The following is a 17,770-nucleotide window of genomic DNA, read 5'->3' on the forward strand; positions in this document are numbered from 1 at the left end:
AAAAGCATACACTTAGATAAATAAAATATATCTAGACAGGATTTTCAAGCTGCTCTGCAAAACCAGTTAGATTATTTTTGTTTACAAAGTGTGGGGATTAAAATTTATTTTATCTCTCAATAATGGAAATAGTTAAAAGCTTAAAATGTTAAAGCTAAAATGATCATTTTTCTTTAACCTGCTGCTGGATCTTCTCCCTGAGAAACTATTTACTTCTTTACAGTTGAACACAACTATAATGAGAGGCAGGCTTCCTGTTACAAATATGCACTTTCATATATTCTTTGAATTTCTCTGCTTTTTTGATTACACTGTAGCTGGGGAGGATGGGGGAGGGAGATGGTACATGGGTGAGTCTCTGAATCTCAATTCACTTACGTCATCAATGGCCTTTAATTTGCAAATGTTTCTTTCCTACATCTGCATTGTTCAATTTCAGTTGCAACTCTGCTGTTTTCTAACCAATGGTTTGGGGCCAGTTAAGAACTTTAGTTCCAAGAAGGTCGAGACCTTGTTTTGTTTACTGCTCTATTCTCCAGGGCTTGGGACAAATTGTTGGTACATACTAGGCAATTGATAAAAATTCACTGAATAACTGTCAACCTCTCTTCTTCTGTTTTCTCACTTTTTATGCCCAAATGGGATAAAATATGTAAATTGCAGAGCATAGAATGTATAGCCAATAAATATTAATTCATTAACTGAAGAACAAGAATTGATTCAGAGTCACATAAGAATCGCTGGCAAAGAGGGTTGGAATCCAAATGATTCAATATTTAAAACCACTCTGTGGCTATGTCTTAGGCAAACACAACAATTTTCATGAAAAAAAAAAAAGTGCTATCTAGAACTAATTCTTTGAGAGCCAGGGATATCAAGTGTAATATGCATCCAAGTATGCATATTCCCTAGTTTGTTTGTGAAAGGAAAATAGAGTGAGAGGAAAAAGAGGAAAGCATAAAGTGATCAGCCAAGTTGTAGAAAAGGCACAGGCTAATCTCCCAGGCCCTCCTGATGTCTCCCTTTCCCCACACACAGTTTTCAGATTTATTGCTTAAACACTTGATTCTGCAGAACGAGAAAGCAGATGCTTTACTGTAATCACATTGTCTCTTGATATTTACATAGATATTTGAAAACTCAAGCAAATATCCAAAACAGTCACCCCCTCCAAAGCCTGTATGCTGGTAGACTCACACAAGCACACGTGCACAACTAACAGCCTCTCTAGCTAAAGAGACGTGAGAAGATGATTTTTAAATGAATAAAGAAGAGAGAAGATAGAAACAAGCAGAAGAATAGTACATCCTCCCCACCCAACTAGACTAGTACCAACTATATTACCTTGATTTAGCCCCTTGCTTTCCACAGCTGAAGCAAATGATCAGTTTTATTTTGTGAAAGAATTATTCCAGCAGTAGTGGGGAAATAAAGAGAAAAGCAAAAAATTCCTACAGTATTATCTGGGGCACTCTGTTTCAAATGTGAACCTTATGTTCTTATAAACCTATAGTAGAGTTTCCTGTTGCAGCTAAAGTAAGGCTGTGTGTGTTGAGCAAGGCTTATTACTGTGGGGAATTTTTTTTTCTTAATTTTCTCCTCAAAATGAGACTGGAAATAATATCCTAGTTTGTATAATATAAGGTTATATATCTTTATAGAAAATATAATAGTGTAATTTTCAGAAGACCTCATTGCTAGGCACAAAAGTTCATACACCATAGAACTCAAACACATGGAGGTATTTTTGAACTTTTGAATTTTCATTCTCTTCTTCCTAGCAAATATCTCAATGGCAAATCTAATTAGACTAAATATTGCAACCCCCGATGCAACCGGTGATAGTTTTAAATGAAGACTGTGAACCACTTCGTCCCTTTTTACTTTGGTTCAAAGTGCACAAAAACCTTTAGTAGCACAAGAATGATGATATAGAAGCAGAAAACTTTATAACCCAAGAATTTCCATGCTACTTGGAACTGTTGCATCTCTGAGGCAAATGGTTGTCTGGAACTAATGATGAATTTCTTATAATAATAATTAGAAATTAACTTTATAACTGAAAGAAAGTTCAACAATCTGACTTTAGGAATCTAGTAACTAACTAACTAACTCACCCCTCTTGTTTAAGTTATCAACTTCTGAGGAATTATAGGTTGGGGTAAGAGTTTGCATGATATAGCTTACCTGTTCAGGATTTTGCACTATATATCGCCTTATAGTAGTTTGAGGATATGTAGTAACTTTGACTGTTGGAGAATGGAGTTCCTGTGAGGAAAAGATAAAAGCTGCATATAATCAGAGTTATTTAGTGACCTTGGAGTCATGAATAATAATAGAGAGCAATTTTCAGAGGGAAAATTTTAAAATCACTTACACGAATGATGACATATGAATTTATATTTTGGTTAATTTTGGTCTCAAAAACATACATGAAAGCAAATGTTTATGGGCTCAGCAACATGTTAGGTATTTATGCTATACTCATTGCATAGTAATTCATCACACATTTCAAACTATTAATAGTTTGATGAGAGTTTTAAAATATTCTTTTCATTGTAAATGTCCCCACATGATTAAATAAAATATAGTTTAATATTTATTAATTAGATCTTCTGTTTGGAAAGGGCATGAAAGGAGACACAAAGAAAAAACTGACTGTGTGTACTGTGAAACATGTAAATCTTCAATGTGGTGACAGGGGAGGGCCACAAATAAAGTTAAAAGGGAAACAAAACACTAGAACAAAGTCATTTGTAAGCTTTTGAAGGAAAAAGAGTTGGTATCAATATAAAGAAAGTTTTTATATCTTGGTGAGAAAAACATCTTCACACTATTAGAAAAATGAGCAGATGGTATGAAAACAGAAAAGGAAAAAAAAAAAAGCAAATGATTAACAAACAACAAAAACAAGCTATATTCCAAGCTATAACAAACAATATTCAAACAAACTAGGAATCAAATAATCATAACAAAAGAATACCATATTTTAACTGGAAATGTTAAAAAATAATGCTGATGAGAGTGCAGTAGGAGGAACATTTTCCTAAGGAAAAAGGAAAGATTAAATAATCATTCTCAAGATGAAATATGTAGCCATCAAAATAATGGTCTTGATAATACAAATAACATTTAAAAACTCATGGTATATAAAGTTAAGTGAGAATGAAGATATAAAACTACATATAAGGTATGATCTTAATTTTTTATTTGAACAGAAGGAAACACAGCAAAAATACTGAGAGTAGTATCTCTGAGTAGGGAAAGAATCATAAGTGAATTATATTTTTTCTTTATATGCTTTTGTATTTCCTAATTTTTCTACCATAAACATATTTTTGTTATCAGAAGTAAAACAAACAGCAAACCTAATTCTAAAGTCTTTCATTATGAAAAATAACAATAAATGCAATCTTATGACTGGGTTTGAGTGTAGTAAACAGCTGTGTGATTTAAGTGGACTTAGTTTTATGAGCTAATCCTATCTTGGTGGTCCTGTGGGGCTAAACTTCTAACTCAACTGTAACCTTTATTCCACTGCTGTATGTTTTGTTAGGTGTGTGACCCATGCTAGTCTGTGAGTTCTTTGAGAATAGTGATTGGTTCTAATTCATCTTTGTGCAGTATTTAGTACATATTTGGCACTCAGCAAATGTTCACTGAATAAATGCATGACTCTTACTGACCTAGCTCTAAGCTAGACTAAATTGGGACATGATAAGCAAACTTTTCTTCAATAATCTTATTTGTTCTGCATAATATCACCTTTTCCATCCTGTATCCCAGACCTAGAGACCAGTTTTTGTACATTTGTCCCTTCACTATTCAAGTTCACATTGTGATACCTCAAGCTGAGTAGGTATGTTTTCTAGAACAGTATCTTTCTCCTTCCTATCCTCCAAATCCTGAAAGCTTTATACTCCCCTCCTATGCACTAACAAACTTAGGATCTTTTATGGTTTATTTACTTAGAATTTACTTTTTAATATACGGGACTCACTCATTAAACACATATTTATTAATACAGTATTTAATTATTATTACAGATACCTTTTGCAGATATAATATATACATTCAAAAATAATCTTTAAAAGTATGATTATTAAGTCATAAAGATTAAGGAAACTTGATCTTGTGTGTCTTTCAAATCATGCACCTTGGAGAAGGGCAAGTTCTGATCCTGTAAATTATTCTCTCTGGATGTCAAAGTACAGTAGTATCATTCACAAAGCCACACCCTCAATCAATCTAAGATCTAGGTACTTTATTTCTGTTCAAATCAAGGTTCCTTAAAATATACACAATCAGTGGGGTATCGTTGGCTAAAAATAAACTTCACTCAAACCAAAAGCAATCAGATTGAGTAGACAATAAAATAGAAAAATCTCAATTCACAGGCTTTTTTAGCACTTGTTTCACATTCCTTTAAAATAGGTTGAACTGATTTTCATATGTGACTCTCCTTTCCAGTTTATGCTCCTGATTTTTGGTGAATGTGTAAAGCTTTGTGAAGGCCTAAAGATCAATTAAACATTCAAACAGGGTTTATGAAAAAAGAAAATAACCTAACATAATCCATAATTTATTTTACCTGTTCAGTATTTGGGGTTATACGTAGAGTGCCTGGGACACAAGTAGATATTTTCAGAGTTGGAGAATGAAGTTCCTGTTGAGAGAAACAAAAAAGGGTTCAAAAATCATTACTGAGCAGTGTCATTTAAATGTCTTAGGTTTTTAAAGTATTATTATTATTTCCTTTATTTTTACAATAACCCAGTTTGCCAGAAATAAGAACTTTATTAAGTGCTTACTTAGATGATGTCCATCTTTACAAGAGCACATTACTGAATTCCTTTGTCAGTATTGCAAGTAACCTAATGAAATATAATTTCTAGAATGCTTTCATAACAATACATACTTCTTGAACTTTTAGTTTGCATCATTTTTTTTTCTTTTTTGAGAACTCTGCTGATACATCCATTGATGTTATTACATGTCTGCAATTAACAACATTTAAAATTTATCAAAAACATTAAGTATAAAAAAATCCAAAAACCAATATAGGAAATTATCTTTGAAAGCTCAACTAAGACTACTGCTGTTACAGTACTTCTGATTTTAAATTACGCTTTGTGTGATCTGCTTCTAGTTTAATCTCAAAGAGTAGGTTCTGATGTTAAAAAATGATCCATAAAAGTGAGAGTACGATTTTTAATAATGATTAGATAAAATGATCACTCCATCTATTATGCTGGTATTCATTACATTTTTCCCAAATCAACAAACTGCATAGCTTTATCAGTGTGCAAAGAAGTGATAGCATTACTCAATTTCAACTAATTGACACAACTCCAGGATATATTTCTAAAATGATTAAAAATACTTTTTCTTCAGATAAGGAGGTATTAAAAATTAGAATCATAGATTTACAAGGGGAAAACTAGCAGACTCATACCACAGTACAGTTATAATGTATATATATTACATATATATATATATAATGTTTAACATTATGTTCTTAAAACAAAAAAAATATATATATATATAAATATATGCTGTTCTTAAAATAAAACTATGTTATACATAACATGCTGTTCTTAAAACAAAACAAAACGATGCCTTTACTCAAAGAGCCAAACTTTCTACACACTATGGTTTTTCTTTTGGTTCAACTTGTAACATTTTCATCCCTCCTCCCTCTGTTACATCAACAGCAATACTGCAAGCTTAATGCTTCAAGGCAGATTTTGAATATGTTCCCAGATTTCCTGCTGGTAGCTGTGGATAATTGCTCACACAAATGCTGAGAATTAAAGATTGTAGACCAAACAGGTACATGTTCTTCACTTTAGGAAAATGGTTACAAATACAACCAAGTGCAGGTGGATATGGCACACAGATCAAACAGGAGTAGGTTCAGAAAGACAAAAAAAGTGATTTTTAGTTATACAATAGTACATGAAAACATTTCAACATAAAAATTATACAAATAAAGTCAAAGATCTTCCCTTAACCATCCTCCTTTCATTCAAATCTCTTACCCATATGTAATTATTATCAGGTGTATGCTTATATAAATACATATGTATAAATAATATTTACTGCTTTTATTATTCTTCAATGTAAGCCAAACAATATATGTTATAGATTAGATGTGTCTTAATTCATTATTTTAAATTAATGGATATATATATATTTATTATAGTGTTCCATAATGTTCGTTTGATAGTTTGTTTACCTATGCATCTTCTTAAAATTGTTTCCAGGTTTTCACTGTGCTTCAAAGAGTATCCTTGTGCTATGGTGAGTATTTCTTTAGAATGCCACAAAGTGGGATTGCTAGGACACAGAGTATGTGCATTATTCATTTTAATATATACTGTCCAACTGATTTCCCAAAAGGCCATGCCAATTACACATCCATAAGCAGTGTAGAAATGCTCTCATGTCTGAAAGATGCTTTTATGCCAACTTTTAGTGTTTGTAGGCTGGAGCTAGTAATACCAGAATCATTTTGAGAATATAGTTAGCGCACACTGTCTTGTTCCTGGTTCCGTATATAGGCTAGTTTTTTCCCTTTCCCTTTACCTATCCAAGTCTGATGACATCAGCAAATGAAACAGAATGACGCTTCCTAGGTAAATGGACTAGCTTTTAAGATAAAAGAGTGTACTGAGAAGTTTTATAAACTGGCTGAAATTCACCCAAGTAGGAATATACACACACACATACACACATATATCTTATATCTTTAGGACCCTTATTGATAGTAATATAGGCAGTTACTTTATTCAGATGCCCAGATGGTAGATACTCAAAAGGCAAATTGGTGTATTTGCACAAAGACTAGTCTGGTGCTACCATAAAAAAATTATTCTGTCTTATTATATTTGGAAGGCTGGTAAATTAATTTCATAAATTATGCTTTATTTAGTTGCTTTGAGCCTTCATTAGAACTGACATAGGCAAATATGGCTTTCCCATACAACTTTTATGGAAACAAAGGGAAAATGGAATAACTACAAAAAGTAAAATATTAAGGTGGTGGCTTAGTATGGGTCAAAGAGATTAAGACATATGGTAGTGATCAGCATGAATTTAAATTACAGCAGTATTAAACTGTCATAAGGGGGAAAAGCCTATCTGAATATAAGGTTTATTAATTAAAGAAAGACTTGCTAAAGAAAACCCTTTCCCCTTGAAAGTCTATAGAATTAGGTAAGTAGTGTGAGTAAATGTCCAAAATGAACATTGTCTTGATGATGAAAGGTATTTTCAGTGGCATCTAGCTCTAGGCAGAATTGCAGCAAGTCATTCCACAAGTAGTCATTGCCTATTCTAAAGGAAGTGATCAAAAATGTTTATAAATTAATGAATGAAGATGTCAATTTTAAAGGCATCTCAGGAATAGAAATCTAAATCTCTCTTGATAGCCTACATTAATATTTAATTTTCAATGTCACTTATTTGCATATAGCTTACATAAATCCTTCATGTTGGAATCATTAAATTCAATGAATAGTTACATCTTTAGTGCTTATGCCCTCTATGCCATAACCCCGTGTTCCTTATAACAAAATAATTGAAAGCTGGGGAAGGAGTGGTGGTGACTATCACAATATATTGAAAGAATCCTGGACTTGGGACTTCCCTGGTGGCTCAGAGGTTAAGGCGTCTACCTCCAACGCGGGAGACCCAAGGTTCAATCCCTGCGTTGGGAAGATCCCCTGGAGAAGGAAATGGCAACCCACTCCAGTATTCTTGCCTGGAGAATCCCATGGATGGAGGAGCTGGGTAGGCTACAGTCCCCGGGTAGCAAAAAGTCAGACAAGACTGAGCGACTTCACTTCATTTTCTGGACTTGAGAAACCCTGTTCCTCAAGTAGACTTCTATTATAACACTATACCACTAGTTAGCTGTGTGATAATGAATAACTCATGCTGTGTGTATGTGAAAGTGTGGATTAGAGGATCTTTAAGCTCCTTTATATTTCTGATACTCTGTGAATATAGGAGATCATTCTGTTTATTTTTCCACACAGACAAAACAACTTCAAATCCTTTAAACTTGTCTTGTTTTCCTTTGATAATGAAAATGACATCACTTATTGAGAACTTTCTATGCCAAATATGTTACATAGATCATCTTATTTAACAGTCAGAAAAACCGCCATCAGAAAGCTACTACTATAACCCCATTTAACATGTGAAAAAAGTAGTCATGTATAGATGTAAGAGTTGGACTATAAAGAACGCTAAGTGCCGAAGAATTGATGCTTTTGGACTGGTGTTGGAGAAGACTCTTGAGAGTTCCTTGGACTGCAAGGAGATCCAACCAGTCCATCCTAAAGGAAATCAGTCCTGAATATTCATTGGAAGGACTGATGCTGAAGCTGAAACTCCAATACTTTGGCCACCTGATGCAAAGAACTGACTCATTTGAAAAGATCCTGATGCTGGGAAAGATTGAAGGTGGGAGGAGAAGGGGACAACAGAGGATGAGATGGTTGGATGGTATCACCAGCTCAATGGACTTGAGTTTGAGTAAACTCCGGGAGTTGGTGAAGGACAGGGAGGCCTGGCGTGCTGCAATTCATGGGGTCGCAAAGAGTCGGACATGACTGAGCGACTGAACTGAACTGAACTGAATAACCCTGTTGGCAACATTCTTTATGTAGAGTTTTGTTGGAAAATAATTATGTTTATAAGTAAGTAGGTTCAGGCTTAATATGAAAGCCAAGACTGTTTTCCCCACAAAGTCTAAAGTCATTTTCTACTTTGGGAAAGCTGTAGCAGTGCTCTTCCCTTTCCTCCTCCTTCCTGCCCTTTTCCTTTCCCTTCTTTTCCTCACTCCAGCCTCTTCCCCTCTTTCTTCTCCTCCTCCTCTTATACAGGGAGGTAGAGAGGGAGGTGGGAGGGGGGATCGGGATGGGGACCACATGTAACTCCATGGCTAATTCATGTCAATGTATGACAAAACCCACTACAATATTGTAAAGTAATTAGCCTCCAACTAATAAAAATAAATGAAAAAAGTATACATGGCATTACCAATTTTTGATCAGAGTGGATTAAAATCAATCTGCTTTTTTGGAGCTTTCCAGACAAGCAAAAGTTAAAAGAATTCAGCACAATCAAACCACCTTTACAGCAAATGCTAAAGGAACTTCTCTAAGCAGAAAATAAGGAAAAGCCCTACCTACAGAAAATAAACCCTAAACAATGGAGAAAATGGTAATAGGATCATATTTATTGATAATTACCTTAAACATAAATGATTAAATGTACCAACCAAAAACACAGACCAGCAGAATGGAAGAAAATATTTGCATGTATACATTTCCACATATCACATCACCCTGCTTGACCCCCCCAAATTGTATGTAATTATTTTATATTGTTAGGATAATTGTGCTCCCATTATGGCTTGCAATGTAATTTATCTTTTATTTTTTGTCTAGTTATTGATTGTGAAAACTGATAAACATCTTTTACTATTGTGAATACACAACTGCTACTCACTTAATACCACTGTATCATGATTGGCCAACAGAAAAACTGTAGAATTCTATATCTCCAAAACTACGATTTAATAGAAAAATCCATAATAGAAAAAGCTTTTAAAAATTCATATGTATATCAGAATTATCTTGGAATTTTTTGAAAAATACAAATGCCCAGGTATTATTTTTCTTTGGCCAGAACTCCAGATATAATTCTAATGAGCAGCAATGTTTAACAACAACCAGATTATATGAGCATCTTTTACTTTCATCTAGTTTGTTTCACTATTTCTATTTCATACTCAGTGCTCCCATTTCATTCAGTTTATGTTCTCCAATTTCTCCATCTCTTTTTTTTATGTTCTTCCTCAAACCTTTATCAACCACAGTAGAAAAGTTTTTGTACAAATATATAAATAATATGTATAACATATATATTTTAGAAAAAGTATGAATTTTTGCCTAACTAAAAAATGTGACATTTGATTCCACTTGTTTGACTTAGTATGAAAATAGTGCTATATTTCTAATTTTAAAATATATATATAATAATAATTTCAATCCAGATAGGAAAAGAAGAAGTGAAACTCTTGCTGTTTGCAGATGACATGATCCTCTACATAGAAAACCCTAAAGACTCTACCAGAAAATTACCAGAGCTAATCAACGAATATAGTAAAGTTGCAGGATATAAAATTAACACACAGAAATCTCTTGCATTCCTATACACTAACAATGAGAAAACAGAAAGAGAAATTAAGGAAACAATACCATTCACCACTGCAACAAAAAGAACAAAATACTTAGGAGTATATCTACCTAAAGAAACAAAAGACTTATACATAGAAAACTATAAATCACTGATGAAAAAAATCAAAGAGGAAACAAACAGATGGAGAAATATACCGTGTTCATGGATTGGAAGAATCAGTATTGTCAAAATGGCTATACTACTCAAAGCAATATATAAATTCAATGCAATCCCTATCAAGCTACCAATGGTATTTTTCACAGAACTATAACAAATAATTTCACAATTTGTATGGAAATACAAAAAACCTCGAAGAGCCAAAGTAATCTTGAGAAAGAAGAATGGAACTGGAGAAATCAACCTGCCTGACTTCAGACTATACTACAAAGCCACAGTCATCAAGACAGTATGGTATTGGTACAAAGACAGAAATATAGATTAATGGAACAGAATAGAAAGCCCAGAGATAAATCCACGAACCTATGGTCACCTTATCTTCAACAAAGGAGGCAAGGATATACAATGGAAAAAAGACAACCTCTTAAACAAGTGGTGTTGGGAAAACTGGTCAACCACTTGTAAAAGAATGAAACTAGAACACTTTCTAACACCATACACAAAAATAAACTCAAAATGAATTAAAGGTCTAAATGTAAGACCAGAAACTATAAAACTCCTAGAGGAGAACATAGGCAAAACACTCTCCAACATAAATCACAGCAGGATCCTCTATGACCCACATCCCAGAATATTAGAAACAAAAGCAAAAATAAACAAATGGGACCTAATGAAACTTAAAAGCTTTCGCACAACAAAGGAAACTATAAGCAAGGTGAAAAGACAGCCCTCAGAATGGGAGAAAATAATAGCAAACAAAGCAACAGACAAAGGATTAATCTCAAAAATATACAAGCAACTCCTCCAGCTAAACTCCAGAAAAATAAATGACCCAATCAAAAAATGGGCCAAAGATCTAAACAGACATTTCTCCAAGGAAGACATACAGATGGCAAAAAAACACATGAAAAGATGCTCAACATCACTCATTATCAGAGAAATGCAAATCAAAACCACAATGAGGTACCATTACACGCCAGTCAGGATGGCTGCTATCCAAAAGTCTACAAGCAATAAATGCTGGAGAGGGTGTGGAGAAAAGGGAACCCTCTTACACTGTTGGTGGGAATGCAAATTAGTACAGCCGGTATGGAAAACAGTGTGGAGATTTCTTAAAAACTGGAAATAGAACTGCCATATGACGCAGCAATCCCACTTCTGGGCATACACACCGAGGAAACCAGATCTGAAAGAGACACGTGCACCCCAATGTTCATCGCAGCACTGTTTATAATAGCCAGGACATGGAAGCAACCTAGATGCCCATCAGCAGACGAATGGATAAGGAAGCTGTGGTACATATACACCATGAAATATTACTCAGCCATTAAAAAGAATTCATTTGAATCAGTTCTAATGAGATGGATGAAACTGGAGCCCATTATACAGAGTGAAGTAAGCCAGAAAGATAAAGACCATTACAGTATGCTAACACATATATATGGAATTTAGAAAGATGGTAAAGATAACCCTATATGCAAAACAGGAAAAGAGACACAGATGTATAGAACAGACTTGTGGACTCTGTGGGAGAAGAAGAGGGTGGGATGTTTTGAGAGAACAGCATCGAAACATGTATATAATCTAGGGTGAAACAGATCACCAGCCCAGGCTGGATACATGAGACAAGTGCTCGGACCTGGTACACTGGGAAGACCCAGAGGGATCGGGCGGAGAGGGAGGTGGGAGGGGGGATCGGGATGGGGAACACATGTAAATCCACGGCTGATTCGTGTCAATGTATGACAAAACCCACTACAATATTGTAAAGTAATTAGCCTCCAACTAATAAAAATAAATAAATATAAATATATATATAATAATAATTTCAAAAATATTATAGGTATACATGTATAACTAAATCACACACATAAAAAATAATTCTACTTTTTGAAATTTAGTAATGTTTATCTTTTTGCTAGTTTTTCTAAATGCCCTTCAGTTCAATTCAGTTCAGTCGCTCAGTCTTATCCAACTCTTTGCTACTGCATGAACCCAGGCAAGCCAGGCCTCCCTGTTCATCACCAACTGCTGGAGCCTACCCAAACTCATGCCCATTTAATCGGTGATGCCATCCAACCATATCATCCTCTGTCGTCCCCTTCTCCTCCCTCCTTCAATCTTTCCCAGCATCAGGGTCTTTTCAAATGAGTCAGCTCTTTGCATCAGGTGGCCAAAGTATTGGAGTTTCAGCTTCAACATCAGTCCTTCCAATGAACACCCAGGACTGATCTCCTTTAGGATGGACTGTTTGGATCTCCTTGCAGTCCAAGGCACTCTCAAGAGTCTTCTCCAACACCACAGTTCAAAAGCATCAGTTCTTCAGCACTCAGCTTCCTTTATAGTCCAACTCTCACATCCATACATGACTACTGGAAAAACCATCACCTTAACTAGATGGACCTTTGTTGGCAAAGTAATGTCTCTGCTTGTTAATATGATGTCTAGGTTGGTCATAACTTTCTTTCCAAGGAGTAAGCGTCTTTTAATTTCATGGCTGCAATCACCATCTGCAGTGATTTTGGAGCCCCAAAAAGTAGTCTGACATTGTTTCCACTGTCTCCCCATCTGTCTCCCATGAGGTGATGGGACCAGATGCCATGATCTTAGTTTTCTGAATGTTGAGCTTTAAGCCAACTCTTTCACTCTCCTTTCAGTTTCATCAAGAGGCTTTTTCGTTCCTCTTCACTTTCTGCCATAAGGGTGGCGTCATCTGCATATCTGAGGTTATTGATATTTCTCCCAGCAATCTCGATTCCAGCTTGTGCTTCATCCTGCCCAGTATTTCTCATGATGTACTCTGCATATAAGTTAAATAAGCCTTATGGACATCTAATAACAAAGTATGAGATACAAAATTTTAAATGTATTTGTGTAGGATATGATTAATATAAATTAATTAAATGTAAATGCATTATATTTAAACTATTAGTGACATCATTCAAGATGCTCCTATTCTTATTTTTTCTTCATTTGATAAAATATTCTCAGAGAAATGCTAATATGTCTCACTATGATTATATATTTTTCTTTTCCCTTATACTTCTTCTGATTTTTGCTCTATGTATATTTGTTTTTTGTTGTTAAGGTGTTTAATGGTTTATGATGTCTATCTTCTTTGTGAATTATACCTTTTATCATTAAAAATATTAATATTTGTTTCATTTAAAATAAATAAACTTTTTAAAATAAAAGACAAAAAAAGAGCAGGAGAAAATTCTAAAAGGAAAATTAAATTTCAAATGAGAAAGGAAATATTTAAAAGCATCAGAAATGTAGTATTCAATATTCTTAGGTAGTACTCTAAGACAGCAAATTGTTAAAATAAGCTATTGGCATCTGAAAAAAAGATCAGTCTGCTTTTGGGGTATTATTTCTCTACATCCTTGGATAATTGTTCATACGTAATGAGAGCTGGGAAACTCTAGTCATCTTAGGGAGAATTCGCTAGTCACAAAACGTATTTTATTTCTGTTTGTTAAAATAGCTATTACTTCAGAGTTAAAAAATCACATAAAATGCAAATAGTGCCAATTTCTTATTTACCTCAGTGAAATAGCTTCTGAATAGTTCAATGCAGTGGAGAAAAAAGGGAAAGCAGAAGCTGGAGAGGTGTTATTTTCCTTTAGGTTAGAAGGGAAACTTTAAAATCTTAAGACATACTCTGAATTTCCCTTCATGGAACACTGCTTTGTCTTGGCAAAGGGGCTTGAGTAACTCAATGAAGCTATGAAGCATGACACGCAGGGCCATCCAAGATGGATGGGTCCTAGTGAGGAGTTCTGAAAAAAAATGTGGTCCACTGGAGGAGAGAATGGCAAACCACTCCAGTATTCTTGCCATGAGAATGCCATGAACAGTATGAAAAGGCAAAAAAGATAGGACACCAGAAGATGAGACCTAAGGTCAGAAGGTGTTCAAAATGCTACTGGGGAAGAGTGGAGGGAAATTGCAAACAGCTCCAGAAAGAAGCATCTGAGTCAAAGTGGAAACAATGATCAGTTGTGGATGAATGTTAGGTCCATGAATCAAGGTAAATTGGAAGTGGTCAAACAGGAGATGGCAAGAGTGAACATCAACATCTTAGAAGTCAGTAAACTAAAATGGATGGTGGCAGTGATTTAGTTGCTAAGTCATGTCTGACTCTTGCAAACTCCCTGGACTGTAGCCTGCTAGGCTCCTCTGTCGATGGGATTCTCTAGGCAAGAATACTGGAGTGGGTTGCCATTTCCTTCCAGGGGATTTTCCTGACCCAGGAATCGAACCCGGGTCTCCCACACTGCAGGCAGATTCTTTACCATCTGAGCTATGAGGGAAGCCCCAAATGGATGGGAATGGGCAAATTTAATTCATATGACCATTATATCTACTACTGTGAGCAAAAATCCATTAGGAGAAATGGAGTAGTCCTCGGAGTCAACAAAAGTCTGAAATGTAGTAGTTTGATGCAATCTCAAAAATGACAGAATGAGATTGGTTTGTTTCCAAGGCAAACCATTCAACATCACAGTAATCCAAGTCTATGCTCCAACTACCAATGCAAAGAAGCTGAAGCTAACTGGTTCTATGAAAAGCCAAAACATCTTCTAGAACTAATATTAAAAAAAAAATGTCCTTTTCATCATAGGGGATTGTAATGCAAAAGTAGAAGGAAGTCAAGAGATACCTGGAGTAACAGGCAAGTTTAGCCTTAGAGTACAAAATGAAGCAAGGCAAAGGCTAACAGAGTTTTCTCAAGAGAAAAAACTGGTCATAGCAAACACCCTCTTCCAACAACCCAAGAGATGACTCTACACATGGACATCACCAGATGGTCAATACTGAAATCGGATCGATTATAATTTTTGCAGCCAAAGATGGAGAAGCTCTATACAGTCAGCAAAAACAAAACCTGGAGCCAACTGTGGTGCAGATCATAAGTTCCTTATGGCAAAATTCAGGCTTAAATTGATAAAGCAGGGAAAACCACTAGGTAATTCAAGTATGACCTAAATCAAATCCCTTATGATTATAGAGTGGAGGTAACAAACAGATTTAAGGGATTAGATCTGGTAGGCAGAGTGCCTGAAGAACTACGGACAGAGGTTTCTAACACTGTACAGGAGTCATTGACCAAAACCATCCCCAAGAAAAGAAATCCAAGAAGACAAAATGATTGTCTGAAGAGGCTTTACAAATAGCTGAGGAAAGAAGAAAAGTGAAAGGCAAGGGAGAAAGGGAAAAATATACTCAACTGAATGCAGAGTTCCATAGTATAGCAAGGAAAGTTAAGAAGGCCTTCTTTTTTTTTTTTTCTTAAGAAGGCCTTCTTAAATGAATAATGCAAAGAGGAAAACAATAGAATGGGAAAGACTAGATATCCCTTCAATAAATTGGAGATATCAAAGGAATATTCATGCAAAAATGGGCACAATAAAGGACAGAAACAGTAAAGACCTAATAGAAGCTGAAGAGATTAAGAAGAGGTGGCAAGAATACACAGAACTATATTAAAAAGGTCTTAAAGACCCAGATAACCACAATGGTGTGATCACTCACCTAGAGCCAGACATCCTGGAGTGTTGAGTCAAGTGGGCCTTAGCTTCCTAAGCATTACTACAAACAATGCTAGTGGGCATGATGGTATCCCAGCTGAGCTATTTAAAATCCTAAAAGATGATGCTGCAAATTTGGAAAAATCAGCAGTGACCACAGGACTGGAAAAGGTTAGTTTTCATTCCAATCCCAAAGAAAGGCAGTGCCAAAGAATGTTCAAACTACCGCACAATTGTACTCATTTCACATGCTAGCATGATAGTGCTCAAAATCCTTCAAGCTAGCCTTCAACAGCACATGAACCAAGAGTTTCCACATGTATAAGCTGGGTCTCAAAGAGGCAGAGGAACCAGAGATCAAATTGGCAAAATCTGTTGGATCATAGAGAAAGCAAAGGTATTCCAGACAAACATCTACTTCAGCTTCATCAGCTACGTGGAAGCCTTTGAATGTAGAGATCACAACAAACTGTGGAAAATTCTTAAAGAGATGGGAACATCAGATCATCTTACCTGTCTCCTGAGAAACCTGTATGGGGGGCATGAAGCAACAGTTAGAACTGGACATGGAACAACGGACTGGTTCCAAATTGGGAAAGGAGTATGACAAGGCTGTATATTCTCATCCTGCTTACATCTTTGGAAAAGACCCTGATGCTGGGAAAGATTGAAGGCATGAGGAGAAAGGGATGAAAGAGGATGAGATGGTTGGATGGCATCACCAACTTGATGGGCATGAGTTCGAGCAAGCTCTGGGAGTTGGTGATGGACAGGGAAGCCTGGTGTGCTGTAGTCCATGGGGTCACAAAGAGTTGGACATGACTGAGTGACTGAACTGACTAACTGACTTACAGACATCATTCAAAATTCCAGGCTGGATGAACCACAAGCTGGAATTTAGATTGCCCAGAGAAATATCAACAACCTTAGAAATGCAGGTGATACCACTCTAATGGCAGAAAGTGAAGAGGAACTAGAAAGCCTCTTGATGAGGGTGAAGAAGGAGACAGAAAACGCCAGCCTAAAACTCAACATTCAAAAAACTAAGATCATGGCATCCAGTCCCATCACTTCTTGCAAACAGAAAATGAAAACGTGGAAGCATTTACATGTTTTATTTTCTTGGGCTCCAAAATCACTGCAGACGGTGACTCCAGCCATGAAATTAAAAAAGCCTTATTCCTTGGAAGGAAAGCTATGATAAACCAAGACAGTGTATTAGAAAGCAGAGATATCACCTTGCCAACAAAGGTCCATGTGGTGAAAACTGTGGTTTTTCCAGTAGTCATGTATGGATATGAGAGTTGGACCATAAAGAAGGTTGAGCACTGAAGAACTGATGCTTTTGAACTGTGTTGCTAAAGAAGATTTTTGAGTCTCTTGGACTGCAAGATGATGAAACCAGTCAATCTAAAGGAAATCAACCCAGAATATTCATTGGAAGGGCTGATGCTGAAGATGAAACTCCAACACTTTGGCCACCTGATGAGAAGAACTCATTCACTGAAAAAGACTCTGATGCTGTGAAAGACTGAAGGCAAAAGGAGAAGGGAGTGGCAGAGGATGAGATGGTTGGATGGCATCACCAACTCAATGGACATGAGTTTGAGCAAACTCTGGGACATAGTTAAGAGTAGTGGAGCCTGGCATGCTGCATGCAGTCCATGAGGTGGCAAAAGTCATTCACGACCTAACAGCTGAATAACAACATAAGGGAAACCTTAAAAACTTAAAATATACTCTGAATTCCAGGATTATTTCAGGGCAATGCCTTGAAAGTCAGAACAAAATCTACTTTGTCCTCTAATATATTTTTCATACTTTCCCCTCTGATAACAAAACATTAGAATGGAAAAAAAATACAG

General features: G+C 35.7%; 1 protein-coding gene across 1 annotated transcript in view; it reads right to left on the reverse strand.

Moving 5' to 3' along the window:
* POF1B (POF1B actin binding protein) overlaps positions 1-17,770 on the reverse strand; it is an 87,529-nt gene that overhangs the window by 57,982 nt on the left and 11,777 nt on the right. Inside the window, exons 3-4 of the mRNA XM_020902159.2 lie at positions 4,592-4,666; positions 2,188-2,268 (exon numbers count right to left, since the gene is read on the reverse strand). Of these exons, the coding sequence (XP_020757818.2) occupies positions 2,188-2,268; positions 4,592-4,666 (156 nt within the window). The remainder of the gene's footprint in view (positions 1-2,187; positions 2,269-4,591; positions 4,667-17,770) is intronic.

Source organism: Odocoileus virginianus, chromosome X, assembly GCF_023699985.2.
Source record: "Odocoileus virginianus isolate 20LAN1187 ecotype Illinois chromosome X, Ovbor_1.2, whole genome shotgun sequence".
In the NCBI taxonomy this organism is placed as follows: domain Eukaryota; kingdom Metazoa; phylum Chordata; class Mammalia; order Artiodactyla; family Cervidae; genus Odocoileus; species Odocoileus virginianus.